At 41.3% G+C, this 17,405-nt stretch overlaps 1 protein-coding gene across 1 annotated transcript in view; it reads left to right on the top strand.

The window, feature by feature from the left end:
- The first annotated feature begins 5,234 nt into the window (after positions 1 to 5,234).
- The window catches only part of lamc3 (laminin, gamma 3), a 153,360-nt gene continuing 141,189 nt past the window's right edge, over positions 5,235 to 17,405 (top strand). The window contains exon 1 of the mRNA XM_069673623.1: positions 5,235 to 5,790. Within this exon, the coding sequence (XP_069529724.1) occupies positions 5,400 to 5,790 (391 nt within the window). The 5' untranslated portion in view covers positions 5,235 to 5,399. The remainder of the gene's footprint in view (positions 5,791 to 17,405) is intronic.

Genomic DNA, 17,405 nt, shown 5'->3' with positions numbered 1-17,405 from the left:
ACACAAGGATTTCTTTTTATAGTACATAACACTTTCAAAAATATATGTATACATCACAGTGTGATGCTGCTCCAGACACATGTTGGAAGTGTTAATTAGTGTTGCAGAAGGTGTTACTGTTCTCACAGGCTGAATGGTTTTTCCTTTGACACTAACTATATTTGTAAACACAGTCAATCACAATGCATGGAACTTAAAAATACCACTATGTATTATCTGAGATAATTCATTTGCAGCATTTATCCAACAAACGCATGCAAGGATTTTTAACTTAAAACTGTTGCAACCAAATATCACAGAGTTTAAACGCGGCCTTTATACATGAGTGTTATACAGTTTTGTCAAGCTAGAGAGGACTTTCATACAGGTGTGCTGGTAGGAAATTTTTGCGACGATGTAGCGGCTGTGCGGCGCTCATTAGTTTGTCAGATAACGCGTTCCCTGCGGGGATGTGGCAGCCGCCTCCTGCATTGCTAAGTGAAGCGCTGACAGCTGTGACATCAAATCGCTGTTTGAAAGCGTAACTCATCGCTACGACATTGTGTCATCATAAAAAGGAGGCCATACCTGCGAGTCTCGGTGCAACAAGCTTCACATCGTGACAGCCAGCTGCACCAATCTGCAGCATGAAAGAGGAAGGTGGCAGGTTGAGGCTGGAGGATCTGTGGCATTGGGAGAAGGGGGAGAGTAGAATGAGAGGTAAGATGTAGAGGGAAATGAGGAATATGTGGGAGGGTAGAGGGGAGATTGAAGTATTACATGTTGCTGTTGGAGAAAGACGTGGGGAAAGGAAAACACAGATAGGAAATGAGCGCTTGCAGAAAAAACAAGGGGGTTAAAACAGATGGATGAGTACAAATCAGCAGGAATACAGAACAGACTGACAACAATTTCAATTTGATATTCTGTCCATGTCTAGTTTCAGTTGCAGAAAGGGTGGGACCACTTTATCATGACAGTCAAACACTTTGTCAGATCACAAGCTTAGGCAGGGATTCAAAAGGAGCTGGCTAAGCTCTGGTAAACAAAGAAATCAAAGCCAAATCTTACCCCAGCCAGCCAGACGGCCGTGAACACGTTCTGCCTCTTTAAATTGCCCAAATAGAGATGTATGTTTACATTTTGACATCCTGATGTGTTCCTTTTCGGTACTGGAGAGGAAGCCTTTTTTTGTCAGACAAAAAAAACATGAACTCCTTGGAAGATGTACTCCACAAAAGTGCCACCATACAAGCTGTACGTTTCTGCATTCATGTCCTACATCTGGCATTTGACGTGACTTCTAAAGAAAAACAATTCCTATGAAGTCAACCGAGTGATTTTGACAAGCTGAGTCTCAGTCTCTGAGGTGTGTGGTCTATCTTCAGTGTGTCACTGGAGAGCATGTGGCTGACTTGTCTGAATGGTTACAAAACAGTAGGGGGTCCCAGGAAATGGTATCCCCTTGGGTGCTTTGCAGAGCTCACCCCGTAGTTTTCAGAGGGCCTCATGCTGAGCTCATTCAGCCGGCTCCAATACAGGCCAAAGTTTTGAAGTCGAGACCATTGAGACTCCTTCGAATTTCTGGTTCTCAATCTTTTGCCGGAGGTGACGCAGGCAAAGTCAAAGTCATTATTCTCAGCAGATGAAGTTGCAGTATGATCCTGATTCCACAGACCAAGACAACTGGCCTCGGGAAAAACTGCACTTCTGGTTGCTTCTGTGTATTCTCCAAAACTCCCTTCCTTGCTCGGTGCGTATAATTCCCTATTTTGTCGTAGTAATGGAGGACCATTTCATACATATCTGTACTTACATTTTTAAAACACTTTTTGCTTTAGGCGTAATGCATTTGAAGGAGACAGTTACTTATTTTAAACCTGCATCATTGCGCACATCCTTCAAAACTTTAAGACCAACATCGATTTCAACTGATCGGACCGCAACCCTAAAAAAGATTATTTCTCTGCGTATCCATCAGGGCAGACATAACACAACAAAAAGATGTATCAAGATGGAAAAGACAAGGAAGGAAAACACCCTTGCTGAAAGAGGCATCTTGGGAGAACTTGTAGCTGAACTTGTTGGACATTGCGGACGAGATTTGAACAGATTGAGGCGGCAAGAAACTCCCAATCAAACTAATTTGTACGTTGAAGCAAAGTTTGACATGGTTTCGGCTAGAAACAGCCCAGGAAATAATTTGCGCACTTTTGCCAACTCTGCTTCTCCCATATTGTCCGAACAAGTTGTCGTCCTGAGCAACAGTTGTGTTGGCACGTACTGTGCAATAATGAACTGGCTTGATGAATAAGAACCTGTTTGCAGAGGCATTAGATCCCGCCAGGTCCACCCTCATCCAAAGTAAGCAAAGGATTTCACTGCAAATTGATGTGGTCCCTTGTACAATGTCCCTGCCTGAGTAGCCATAGAGCCCCAATAAATCAAGGCAATCACAAGGAGATATGGGAAAGTCTTTGCAGTAAATCCACCCGGGATCCTAAATGTACAGCCTCTAAATGCGTCTGTCCACACTACCTGTCTCTCTCCGTTTCATGCTATCTGTCCTCTTATTACTTCCTTTTGTTGTTCTTCCTTCCCCCCCCCCCGAGTACTTCATTTCAAACACTCCCACGCTGATCCTGCCATTATTTGAATTGTACTCGTGCTGATTTGCGCTGTCACTTTAAATGCTCATTGGTTTTCTGGATGACTGTGCCAAATTTTTAATGGAATTCAGCAACGTAAAGTCATTCATAGAAAGAGGATTAGAGTGCAAAGCATTACACGTCAATGGTTGCGGCTCTCAGCACAAACACTTGTTGGACTTGTCACTTGTGGGACTTGTCAATCCTCTTCGGACACTTGTTAGTGATGTGTACGGACTTGTAGAGCAAGCAACTTAGGAAACCACTTCGGAAGTTGAAGTGAACTGCGTACAGACAAGCAAACTTGAATAGGACAAAATTGGTGTTGGTGACCACAAACTGATTACAATTGATGGTTGCACACAACAGCATCCAATAATCAACTAAGAATTGGCACAGGAGTTGTTGCAGTGGTCTGCAATTTGTTCCTTACCGAAGTGATTAATCTGGACACCATGTCAAGCCTGCTGTGGTAAACGGTTAGAGAAATCAAGATGGTAGTTGAGGGAGTGAACGTCATTCACCTTTGTACTTGCAGAATTGCAGAGATTGCACAACTTAAATTAACTTTTTACATGTATATATTTTTTGAGTGTAACTGGAAAGACTACAAAACATACAAAACCACACTAAAGATTGCACAAAAACCTAAGTCTTGAATTTAGAGCTCAGGCAAATCACCATATTCACAATGTCCTTTATTCCTTGAAGTCATCCTCAGGCTCAGGGTGGGAAACGGAAATGCTGTGATGTTTTTCTGCTTTTTCCAGGTGGTAAGTCTAAAATAAAGTAGAAAATCTGGCAACTTGTAACTTGCAACTTACCAACTGAAAAGACAATTGATACGGAAAATCCAGAAGAAAAAACAGGCCATATTTCAAAGTAACGATATTTTATAAACCTGTGAGGTATCACAGCAGCTAAAATTAGCATTCCTAGCTAGTACTACTGTTCGCTAGCTAACAATTCCTGCCTGTCGTATCCAATGACTGTATATATGGACGACACGTCTCCATCTGCTCCCATTGTATGAAAGTGATGCCAAAATAGCCCCTGTGACAGGCGCTGCCATCTTGCGAGCCAGAGTCGCCGTAGCCACGTCCGCTAACCAAAACACACACTTAACTTACTGAAAAAAACAGCAAGGATCCCGCACGCCGGCACGTTTAACATCAGAACAGCTTCTTTGTGTTGGTCCGAGGTTAACGTTCACAGGTTCTGATACTTCACTGACTGTAGTGATTGTTTTAGTTACGTCTCCTCTCGCCGCTCGTCCTCCACTCTACTAATCTGGAACAGATCGGCTACAGGGGCCGTATTTATCAACAGAGCTGTCAATCATCATTTTGACAGCATCAAATAGCTAATTTAAAATAAACTTTAACACTCGGACGTAAATCAGCATGATAAGAACTAACTATAATTACAGAAACCACGTTTGAGAACAATTTATTTGGCATGTATTTTGATTTTATAGTTTGACTCATGTCCCATCTGTTAACATGGAGGAGGCGGGCTTTATGACCTATACTGCAGCCAGTCAGCAGGGGGCGATAGAGAGGTTTTGGCTTCACTTTTAGGGAGCTGTCATGTCGTCCATCTTTTTATTCAGTCTATGGTCCAAGCGTATCCTGCAATACTATTTATATGTAATGTTAGCTAGGAGGTTGTTGAATGCTAACATTAGCTGTTGTCTAAAGGTCGCTTATGGGTTATCATAAGCAGAGCAATACAAAATTATAACAGCATTTCAGCTTCCCACCCTTGTTTGACCCCTGTTGTCAAACAAATACTACGAGAAACATTGCTTGGTATTTATTCCTGTATGAGGATATTTAAGATTTAAAGACATTGGATTTCCATTTATATTTGAAAGTGGGGTCTAACTTTAAGTCACTTTTCATTGGTTCCCCACATTTTAATTCATGGCAAACACTGAGTGGGTTACAAAGGACCAGAAGCCGTCAGTATGAATTACAGGAATATGCAAACCAGTTCTCACTTTTCATGATGTCTGGGCCTGGGGCAGATCTTGCAGAAAAAAGCAGTCCAGCTCTTTCACTGTATTCACACGATTTCATAAATAAATTGTCCCTTTAGGTCACAGAACTCCCCCGAGCGACATCCTTTTATGGAGATGACCCGTTGCCGCTGAAATATTCCAGACAGTTTTAGCACCTCTAGTCTTCCACTGTGAATCACTGAAGTCAGCGTTTACCAGAGCGTCCTGCTGTGGGGCCCACAGCCAAGTACATTTATCACCATATTGATGATATTGTGTGTCCCTGTAAGAGTTGAATGCAGGTGCTTTGGGACTAACTTCCTCAATGCCCCAGAGGTGTAAGAACCTCCATGCTGGCATATTTAAAGATGGTATAGAATGTGTTTTTCCAGTCAAATGAGGTTCTTTCCCCTCGACTGCTTTACATGTGAATGTGAAGGTTGTGCAGGCCTTGTGTTGACCAGCAGATGGAGAAGTTTTCAAGGACTGTTCTACCCTCCAGCCCCCTCCCCCGGCCCTCCTCTGAATGTTTCATGCTGCCCCATGATGAGAAGAGTTCCTGCACAAACTTCATTCCACCCCACAGAGGGAGAACATATGTTGGAGGCTGAACAGAGACAGACAGAGAGAGAAGACTAACAAAGCTCTCAGACTGGACCTATTTCTTCTGCTAGGATTACTTCTCTCAAGTCAGGGTCTCCTGCTTTTACAGAGTAAATGAGTGTGAAAGTGTGTGAGGAGTGTAAATGTGATTGTAACTTCTTGAAGACATGGATGTAACCGTTGCTGTGAGTTCTCTCTTCCTGGCCCTTTTACTCTCTCTCCATCTAAACCAGCACGTCCTGCTTGTTCAAGCTGCAATGGACTCCTGCTACGACGAGGAGGGCGCCCCAAGCCGCTGCATGCCCAAGTTTGAGAATGTCGCCTTCAATCAAACCGTGGTGGCATCAAACGTGTGCGGTTCCCCACCTGAGGACTACTGCATGCAGACCGGCTCGACGCGGTCATGCCACTACTGTGACGCATCACATCCAGACCTCAGCCACAACGCCAGCCTCCTAACAGACTTCAACAGGAATGAGGAGCCCACGTGGTGGCAGAGCCAGTCCATGTTTTATGGTATCCAGCATCCCAGTTCTGTCAACCTCACCCTCAACCTGGGTAAGAGCACAGCGGGATATGCTTAGTTCTGTTTGACCCCACAAATTCTTCTGTTTGACTTTTCCTCAACTTGCAGTGTAGTCGGCGGTCCGGCTGAGTCATCTAGGTCAAGAATGTGTGTGCTCAGGCTTCTATTATGGATCTCAGCCCCTATAATGTCTGGTTTTATTAGAAAGAATATGAATGTCAGTAATCGATCTAATGCAGACGGTCCAAAATGTAAAAGCCTCTGGAAACACAAATAGCCTGCTAACCATGTAATACAGGCTTTTAGGTTCATAACATTAAGAATCTATTTTAATTACATTATAAACTTCGGGATACATTCAATGGAAAAGTTTAACAGGAGCCATTCGGCGGTTTACACCCAGCCCGAGCATCGTTATCGCCCATAGGCTATGTATTGACGGCCCAGGGTGTTGGGTGTCATATAGCATTGCATTTATATCTTTGAGAACAAAGTGAGCTGCGGTTTGATCTAGTTTTTTTTAACCGTTATGAACATTTTATTTTCCTCAGATTTTAGTGGATGCTTAATGAGACCCTCAAAGTTGATGACACATTTGCATTTTTACTACTTCAAGCCAAATTTCCAGCTTTAAGAGGCCTGTAATGGGATTTCACAGAAATTAAACTTTCCCTCAAACCAGCGATGCATCAGTTCATCAAGTTTTACTTTTCTTCCCTGTGACAAACTATCTTTACAGTCTTTAGTAAATGGATGGGGAAGTCTTTAATACGTAACAGCTGTGCTTAACACCACAAGATTTGTATTATTCAGTCGCAGCTCTGAGCTGTCTTCATAAAAAACCCTTGGCCCAGACATGGCTTAGACTTGGGATTGTTTACGAGCACATAGCCACGAGGGCTTGTCTGAGAATTTGAATGGATTTAGAGTGGATGAGGAGGATACACAGTTGCATCTGACATGCCTAGATAGCAACTGAGTGATGGCCCGGAGTTGGCCCACGTTAACTTTTATTCAGCCCACGTAGAGCCACAACACTGCCAAAACTCAAGATGATGAGGCTTTTTTTGGGGTATGATTTGGGCCAGAACTCGACTGAAACACTCCCACAACACACAGCCTTCAAAGGAACATGTTTCCAATAAGATTCGGGCGAGACCAAGGCCACAAATCAACCTTTTGGTGTAACCATTTTAGCTTAAAATCCACATTTCACATGATATCACATCTCAAATTCAACTTCTGCTACAGTGTCAATGCAGTATTAATTTCATGACTCACAGGTTCTACCACTACAAACATAGTGAACAATGTCCTGTTAATAAAGCCACTAAATATCTTCAAAAGAATTCAAGGATACAACGCAGCTGATAACCTGCAGAAAAGTCCCAAGTTTGGCAGGAGTAAGAGTTTGATAAGGAAAGGAGGACCAACTGAAGTTCGCCATGCATTTCCATAAAAAGCATTTGGAATTCAAGAGATATACCTACTTTTCAGGGTGGTAACTTCCATTAACCCCCCAGCCAGCGACTTGGTCAGCAGGTGTACTGTCACTTTAAATTATGCTAATTTTGCCCTCACCTTGATGAAACGAAAGTTTCCGCAGAACTTTTGGAATTAAATCCGTCAGCGATGCATTTCAAACAAAGTGCAGCTGAGTATTACAAATGTGGTCAAACACCTGTACTAACAGTTACTGTAAAAAACAACAACATTACTTATACACAGAGATAACAAAATGCTTTGATTTCTTCTTCTCAAAAGGGAGTATAACAGCCGAAAGCCAAGCAGTGAGGCCAAACACAATTAATTATAAATAAATACACATAAAAACAAGAAAAATCAAAGTAATAAAACTCATTAAAATACGACATCACATAAAGGAAGGTCTATAAAATGGGTTTTTAAGAAATGATTTAAAAGAAGTCACTGATTCTGCCAGTCTTACCTCCTCAGGCAGGTCGTTCCAAAGCAGAGAGGCCCTGATGGCAAAACACAGTCCCCTTCTGATTTAGATTTAAGTCCCACCCAGAAGGGTCCCACCTGTGGATGTAAGGCTGGGAACTGGCTCTTATGGGTTTAGTATTTCTCAAACACCAGACCAAGATGTGCTTTAAAAAAACGATCTGTTAAATCCTGAAATCAATTCTAAGACTTACAGGGAGCCAAATTACAGTGTTTTTTAATTGGTGAAACTTATGAGAAATTGAAACTCACTCGTGCTTTGATGAGTAAAATAAAGATTTTGAATAATTTCAGGAAAAGAAGTGGATTTATAATCGCAGTATTTTATGGCAATTATGTAGATAAGCCAACTGCTTATCTCCAAAAGTGACAGTAAGACAAGAAAAGACAAGTGTGGTTGGCACAGATTATGCAAACACATTTTTGTTACCATCATGATACAGATTCTGCACAAAGTTACTTGTATGCGAGTAAAACATTGGTCACTTGTCCCATGTTTATGACAAGAATAGCTTTAGGCTGATTGGAAGTAAGCCCTAAGACCCATACATTTTATTAGAGTTAAATAAAAAGAACCCTCGGCTTAAATACACAAATGTTACTCGGTGCATGCAGGCCTTGGAATTGAGGTCAGGTTTTCACAGTTCAAAGCAAAGAAGCAACCAAATACCACTTTACCGCACTTACGTTTCTGCTGTTATAAGACAAGTGTTAAGGATTGCTTTCTTCACGCACTCCTTTCCTCGGAGTAAATGCATTGGACTCGCTATTTGTACACTGGGTACATATTTGCATTTGAAGACATTCCTCATTCCACAAAATTTTATGAGAGCGGCTCGAGCCATTAGCATCATTATCCCATTAACATGCCGTGGAAAACTGCTGAAATGAGTAAGAGGCCACATTTGTCACTGTAACTGAATTAACTTGTGGCGATTAATGTTACAAAGCATTAATACAAATCTTTCTACGAAATTACCTTTCCCTATTTGCTGTGCTGTGTTTGAGTGCGTGTGTGTGTGTGTGTGTGTATGTATTACAAGCGTTGTGGGGACAGAAATCTGTGTACATTGTCACGTTTGAGGACACTGATTCCTTATGGGGACGTCAGCATAGCATAAATCAGAAAATGTTAGGGTAAATTCTTGGTGCAAGGAAAAGGAAGGTTGGTTTTGGTTGGAGTTAGAGCAATATTCAAGTCAATATTTTTGTGTGTTTGTCTGCAACAGAGGGTCTCAGCAAGGAAAACACAGAATGTTGCACTAGGCTCATCTTTATTAGTGAATTAAATTGATGCAAAATTATTTGTATTTTTTATTTATTTTTTTAGAAAAAGCACATTTCATAAATTACATTTATACTCACTTAAAAACAGAGTTGTGTGTCTGTATTACCTACGTTGTGGGGAAACAAATCTGCGTACACCATAGACTGTATAAAAAGATGGACGCCATGACAGCTCCCTAAAAGTGAAGCCAAAACATTTCAAGCGCCCCCTGCTGATTGGCTACAGTATAGCTCATAAAGCCCACCTCCTCCATGTTAACAGATGGGACATGAGTCAAACTATAAAATCAAAAATACACGCCAAATACATGTTTCTCAAACATGGTTTCTGTCATTATAGTTAGTTCTTATCATGCTGATTTGCGTCCAAGTGTACATTTTTCTGACAAGTTTATTTTTAATTGGTTATTTGATGCTTTCAAAATGATGATTGACAGCTCTGTTGACAAATATGGCTCCTGCAGCCGATCTGTTCCGGATTAGCAGAGTAGAGGAGGAACGGCGAGAGGAGATGTAACTGAAACAATCACTACAGTCATTGAAGTTTCCATACCTGTGAACGTTAACCTCAGACCAACATAAAGAAGCTCTTCTGCTGTTAAACACGCGGGCAGTAAGTGTGTGGTTTGGTTAGCGGAAGTGGCGTCAACCGCCGATCTCTACTGCGCAGACTCTGGCTCCAAATGACGTCACCATTGCAAGATGGCAGCGCCTATCACAGGGGCTATTTTGGCATCATTTTCATACAATGAGAGCAGATAGAGACGCGTCATCCATCTATATATACAGTCGTTAGTGTACACAGTCACATTTGAGGACACTCCTTCCTTTTGGGGACATCTTGCCAGTCAACATGGCATAAATATTAAAATTTTCTGGTAAATCCTTGGTTCAAGGGAAAGGATTGTTGGCATAGGTTAGAGCTAGCGCAATTGTCCAGAAATGAAATGCAAGTCAATATCGTGTCCTCTGACTTTGTGTGTGTTTGTCTGCCTGTCTGTAACAGAGGCTCTCAGCAAGGAAAATACAGACTTCTGCTCTAGGCTCCCTTTTATTGTTGAATTAAATTGATAAAAAAAAAGATAATTGGTATTTTTTGGAAAAAGTACATTTAATAAATGTAATTTATTCTCCATTTTAAAAACAGAGGTTGAAAACAACATTTCCCGCTCTGTTTAATCAATCCCCTATTTGGTTCTACTCTTCTCTGGCTCTGCAAATGGCAAAGAGCATGTCCAAATATTGAATATATTACCAAACCAAAAGAGGTCAGAAGTGGCTTTCCTGCACTGTGCCACAGGCAGTTTGCTAACAAGCCAACAAAATTGGCCTACACAGCCAGCAATTACCCCTCTGTTTGATCTTAAAGGAACAGTTCGACATTTTGGGCCATGTGGTTTCTTGACGGAATCAATAGCACTCTCATTTCTGTCCACTGAACAGGCTGGTGGCAGGGGGTGGTTAACTTAGCTTGGCAGAAAGTAGGCTAGCCTGGCTCTGTCTAAAGGTAAAAAAAATAGCTTACCAGCACCTTTTAAAATCCCTAATCGATGTGTTGAACCTTTTTGGTTTAGTATCTTGTCTTTTGGAGTATTTCCAATCACTGTACAGTTTTGACAAACAGATGGTGGTATCAATCCTCTCTTCACAAGAAAGCAAATGTCACATTTTGCTTTACTTAAAAAAATGCCTGTCTGCGCTTTTTTCCCTGCCCCCTCTGGATACCTGTAGATTCTCAGTTGCTTCTCTTTAGACTTTCTACCCATGCATGTGCGCTTTTTTTGTCTTTAGTTTTGTCAATAAATCATTGAACTTGCCCTATCTGGCTCGACTGTCTGCGTTTGAATCTTCCTCTCTGTGCACCCTCTTGATAGAATCAGCGTATTTCCCAAAATGTCAAACTATTCCAAAGTAAATAAATTGTACTCTTGTTTTTACCTCTACCAAGTAAAGAAACCTAATCTTATTCTAACATTGTGAATCAACTTCAAGAGAGTTGCCACTTGTTTGATAGTGGAGATAATCCATCAGTGATCATTACTTATATTTTATTTTTTCTCAAAGTCATGTAAGGACAGTTGAGGTTGATAATAAACAGTGATTATGTTCTTGAGGAAACCTCAAAACTACAAACCGACAAAGCAATCTTTTTTTAACAAGTCAAATATGCCCGTGTGAAAAGGATTGATGAGTTGAATGGAAATATTGATCAGTCTAGGTTGTAACTTGGTTTCACCCAATCTGTGCTGAGCAGTGTTAATTTTGGCAGCTATTTTATAGTTAGTCTCTGTCCAAAAACGAAAATGCTTCTTAGTTCGTGGGTCACCCACCACCCACTGGCTATAATCGGTAGCTATGGGAGCACAGTCAAGCAACAGCAAGTCCCGATTTAATCAGATGTCTACAGCTGGCTCCCTTTGTCAGGATTCTAACTTTTGATTTTCCTCGCTTTCCTTTTTAGACTGTTTGCCTTCATCTGAGCGTTGAATTGTCTTCTTTTTCTTTGGATTGTCACTTATTTTTGACATTCTGTAGTCATCGATCTTTTGTGTTTTCAGCCGTAGTATTTTACCGTTTCCTTGCAATGCATACAGAAACCGGAAAAGCAGCCGCTTAGCTCCACCTACCCTCTCTGGCAGACTAACCACTGTTAGGTGACGGAAAACGCGTCACTAACTGTCGCCACAGACACCCAGTCCATAAAAATACAATATACTGCAAATGCAAAGGCTTTCATTAGTGGGCCATAGGCTCAATCACCTTAGTGTTAACTCATTCGGAGATAGTGACTTAAAAGTGACTTAACAGACATTTATTTAAATGAAAAAGTTCAAGATTTTGACTTGAAACGAATTCAGTTAGCCTAATACAGGTACATACACATCCCTCTCTTGCCTTATTTGCAGCAGCAGTGTTGGTATTTACCGTTAAAAACCTTTTTTTATTTTCATCATCACTTCTCATTTAAACAGTCTGACTGAAGCAGACAGCCGGTGATCGCTCCTGTTTGTACAGAAGAAGCGTCAAATGACCCTTTTTCTGTGAGCACATTTGAGTCCCGTCTCGTCTCGTTAACGACAACAAAACATACGTGTCGTGAGAATTTTTATTATCAGCGATCTATTTTTGGCTCGTCGTCTCGACATTAACACTGGTGCTGAGATAGACGGTAACCCTCTCTGCTCTGTACGGGATATGGGGATAAAAATGTGTGAATGGATGGATATTCATAATTACCTGTGGACCCTCTCAAGCTATGGCTAAAGAGTACAGGTCACATTTGGGGACAACTTGTGGTATTTAATTTTTACATTAGTTTGATTGACAGCGTCTCCAATTGCCAGCAGAATCAAGTTATATTAAATGCAAGTGGATAGTTGAAGATAACTTTTACCACTTGGGTACAGCAGAAATAAGTGTATGTATAACACTTCGGTATTATCACCTTTTGATACAGCCAATTTGTTACCAAACAGTTTGCTGTTTAAACATCCAGCAGACATAGCGCAACATCGTTGAAGGCATGTTTCTTGCACATGTCCAGCATTCACCCTACTTTTTTGTCTCTGTGTTTGGTCTCCACCAGCTCCTTAGGGAAGAATCTGGCTCTTAAACTAAATGCCACATCATGTTAACCAGCTAGTTGCTGACCGAGTCTGACATTTAAAGAAGCACCCAGTGGGTTTTTAGGGCTTTTAGGCCGAAAGCTGCCTGCTGCTACCAACAACAAAGGTGGGAAAGTGGTTGGAGTGAATCTAAGAAGTAAAAATGAAAACTAAGAAATGAGTAATTTTATTGATAATTAAATAAAGGTACGCTTTAACTTAGGTTAGAAAAACCTTAACCTTATCCACCTTTGTATCTCTCTGTGTGTGTGATTGAGCTCCCAGCAATCAGTCAGTCGAGACAGTTCCCTGTTCAGAACGAGACGTTTCCTTGACAGGTCAGATCTCCTCCCTCCTTGTCTGGAGGTGGAGAGTAGGTGCTTCCCATCAAAAGGCTCTGCTTCAAAGGAACAAGAGACGGGGACAAAATGATGACAGCAGTTGGAAATGTCAGCACTTTGACCACAGAGGAACAGTTATATCACGTGTTTTGAAAGCAAGAAGTGCCTCCGTCAAATAGAGAATATTGATTTCCAATAGAAGGTAGATGTCTGGCTGTGTTTTGAGACTTTGTTGTTTATAATCTCGGGCTAGTTTTTTTTCTTTGGGAAAGGTGCCAAAGCTGCTGCTGCTGCTGCGGAGGTATGTTCATCATTGTCTGGAGGGTTTGTTATTCTTCAAACAATCCCAACACCCACACGTCTGTGTTCAGACTGAGCTGACCTTTGCCCTTTTTTGCACGTCTCTCAAACATGTGTTTCTCGGTTCCTGATGCCTCTGGATTCTTGTAGCATTCTAGCAAGGAAGGATGATTGTTTTCCTAACGCACAATTTCATATAACTGAATATCCCCGAATGTTATATGTGTGGCATTTCCCCGGTCTGTATAAAAGCTCTCTGATCCATCTGGGTTGCTTCGACATTACTGTTTTCTTTTGCCTCTCCAAACAAAACAAGCTCTCTGAAGGGAATACACAGGGATGATAAACACAGCGGTAGGATGTAGGGACACATATTGCAGCCAGGTCAGTGTGGGTATGTGGAAGAGTAGAGAGAAGAGTGGGGGGAGTCCGGCTGCTTCAAGGGGAGTAAACAAAACATAATGAGGAAGAAGGGGGAAGAAAAAGAAAATGCGGTTTGCTGGTAAGGAATTGGGGTCAGGTTTTTCCCACAAAGGCTGGAGAAACACACACACACAAACACACATTCTAACAGCACACATTGATGTCTGCAGCTGGTTCTCGTTCAGCGCCGTCAAAGTAAAGCAACATCCTGCCTCGGATGTAAAACAATGATAAAAGTCTGCCACAGTTGGCATGACGCTCTCACAGCAGGATTATTGGTGCGCGTATCAAAGGAAACTATTCGGTTTTATTTCATTTGTGAACTTTGAGTTGAGCATGTAAATAAATACACTCGTGTGTGTATGTGCTGATCAGGAGAATCTCAGCTTGGAGTAAACACATAGTAAATATTGAGACGGTACTTGTGGTAAGTTTAGTCTCAGTCTGGCTAGACGAGAGCAGCTGTGTTTAGTTGATAATAATGACTCAGAGTGGGTCAGATGCTTCACCACTGCAACTCCCAGCTTTTACTCTTAAAGCCACTGGAAACCCAAATCCACATTAGTCTTCTAATTATGTAGTTTAGTGTCTTACATACATAACAGTAAGCATCTTAGGGTGTTTGATTGAATCAAAGACCAAATTGTTACAATGTTGCATTTGGTGTTCACGCGGCAGCAAAAGTTTTGATGCACGAGGAAACTGCTCTCTGATTGGTCAGAATTTCCACGTGGGCAAACTCCCTGAAGTAAATGTAAACGTACTGAACGGTTTGAATCCCTTGTGCGTCTCGACAAGCATCTGTGAAATTATTTGTCCCCATATTTCTATTACGTCGCTTCTCCACGTCTGTCCTTGGCTGCCTCTGCAAGTGTCAACAACCCATAATGCACAGCTCTTTGGTTTGCCTTCTACATTAGGTCCTACTTTAAGTATGTTTTCACCTGAATTGGACCCGATAGTGGTTCATTAGGAAACGGACTTGGAGTCGGTTGCACCAGAGTTTGAACGCATGTTCTCACCTGTTCAAATGAAAGTCCAGACTAAAGCTGTCAGGCCTGAACGCAAGTTAAAGCCACTAGCAATCCAAATCCACAACAGCCTTCTAACTATGTAGTTTAGTGTCTTGCATACATAATGGTAAGCATCTTAAATTACCTGTTAATTCAAATTTCAAATATGATCATTTAAGTTTTTGTAAACTTTCCTGATATTTGGTTTGAGTTGGGCATGGTTACACATAGAGATCCATCACAAAGGTAACATAAACCAATCATGGGAAAAGTCACAGGGCACCGATTCGGCTGGGACACCCAGTGTTTGTGTCGTCTGCTAGTGTTTAATAACGGTCACAGCTGACTGTTGACTCCTACAGGTGTTGTGTTTTGATTGCGAGATAGTTTGAGCTGTTGGATGACGTATCCAGCTACAAAGTAATTAGCATAAGCTAGCTTTGGAACAGATAGGGGCTACTAGTGCAAATACACACTAACTGCTAACTGTGATATTAATAATAAAGCCTCCGATTCAGACTCAAACAACTTAAACAGGAACTTCATCACGCCCACACAGTCCAAGCTGCAAGTGAGCTGTTTTTTTTTAAGTAGGATTTGTAATAATTATAAATGCTGATTGGCACTCAGATTTTTTGGTATGCTTAATTAGACTCTCTGCTTTCATATTATACATGCACTTTTACAATAGTATATTGATTTTGTATATCTATATTTCTTTTGGAATAAGACATTGAGTTGTTTTTTTTATTACTCTCATCTTGTCAGTACATTTTGGAGCAGTTTGGAAATTTGGGATGAGATACGATAGAATTTTATTAATCCCAAAGGAAATTCTAGTTTTCATTTGTGTCTGTGCACAGCTTGAACTGCTTTGCTTCGATTTGTGATGCCGCAATATTCTGATTCCCCCCTCTAGAGTCACACCAGGCTGTTTTACCGTGTTTCTTAATTCTCATTACTCGAAGAACCGTCGCACGGTGAACAAAGAGGCTTCTTGCTGCTTCAAACTGAGCTGTCCGAACTGAAAATAAATGTGTGAATTAATCTCTCTAGGTGTTGGTGGTTATATGATTCTTTGCTTGATTAACATCCATTCGCTTAAGAAAGTCCTCTATTGTGCCAGCACAGGCCCTAATGAATAAGTATGCACTCCTGTAAGAGCATGAAGCTCGTCTCATTAAACATTCTGCATTAAAACCATATAAAAATCCCTACGCAATTAGTCTGTATTTCATCACAGGGGATATCCAACAAATGTCTCATCTTCTGCCTCTTTTTATGTTTTTGCCTCAGTCCCAGCAGGGCTGAGCTCACCTCATGCAGGGAGTAAATGAAAGCTAAATGATCGTAGTCCTCCTGAAGGAATGATACCATTAGAGATTGCTGCAGAGACGAGAGACGGAGATGCCTCGTTCTGACTTGGCAGAGTTAAGCAACAGATGTCATTATGGCAGTACCAGAGGATGGCGTCCCTCTATGAACGCGCCGAGCGGCTGAGACTTAGTATCTAATGATGTAGAAAAAAATCCCCATGAGTGAAATGAAGAAGCCTGTTGGGAGAGTTTCAGCATGTTGCTCCACACTCATGTCTCAATACGTCTTCAGTTTTTGTCTGGCCAGTTTAAGCTCCGTGTGTATTCATAGCCAGGAAGTTTATTGCATTTCCTCTAATGTGGCTTCAAGATTATTGTTTGAGTGACCACAGTGGGTAAACATGGCCACCGATTAAAAAAGAGGCTTCTTTGTTTGCTCTCAGATTTGGGAAGAAGATGCCAGCTTTACTAAAAAATAGGGATGCACGATATTATCACATTATCATTACCTGCAGATAATGGCTTGAAAATGACATATTAGCATCGGCAGTCATTTTTCTGCTGATATTTTCTGCCGATAAAACAAGGCTTTAATTCTGCCTAAATGCTCAATGATTCCCTAAAAACCTTGATGTAATGCTACGACATTAACTCGGCACGAGTGTGCCCGCGCACTGCCTGCGCAAAGTTATCAACAATATACAAATAAAGACTAAAAAGTCACAGAAGCTCGAGCCAATGAACAGAAGTTAAACAACTTTAACAGCTCTTAACTAGCTAACAGTTAGCTCGCATTCTCGCCATTTAACCGACTTAACAACATCAAACACGCCGAAAATACACTCGCGGCTAAAGCTGATGCTAACACAGTGTAACATAAACATCATTGCAAAACTAACTTACATATTCATGGACGCACACACGATAAAAAGAGTCCGTCAGCGATCACTGATGTCTCTGTAGTAGGTGCAGTAAACAAGTCCGGGCATGTCTCCCTCACTGCCGTGTTTCGGGGGATGCTGCATTCAGGTGCGCTCAGAAACGTGAGAGATCCAACACGTGAAGTCTTGTACAACACCTCAAGCGTGAAGAAGGCTGCAGGATGTGTGCTTTATGGTAGTTTTTGGCCTCTACAATAAGAGTATGTATGATATCAATATTAATTATATCAATTAGGTGGAAAAAAAACATGTGCCTAATATATCTGTATCGCAATCGGCAAAAAGGGTTGGAAAATATCGGCATAATAGATATCGGACGACAGCTACTACAAATCAATGACTTTCCCACTCCAGTTTTCTGCACAGAAAGCATTGTGAAGAAAAATGACCCATTAATTTAAGCCATCTGAGTGTGCAATATGCAAAAAAAAGACACCAAAAATGCATTTTTTTCCT

The sequence above is a fragment of the Semicossyphus pulcher genome, unplaced genomic scaffold, assembly GCF_022749685.1.
Source record: "Semicossyphus pulcher isolate SPU_LCO1_2020_fin unplaced genomic scaffold, fSemPul1.0.p SCAF_22, whole genome shotgun sequence".
Lineage (NCBI taxonomy): Eukaryota > Metazoa > Chordata > Actinopteri > Labriformes > Labridae > Semicossyphus > Semicossyphus pulcher.
The sequence above is the reverse complement of the archived record's forward strand: the minus strand, read 5'-3'. Positions and strand labels throughout refer to the sequence as shown.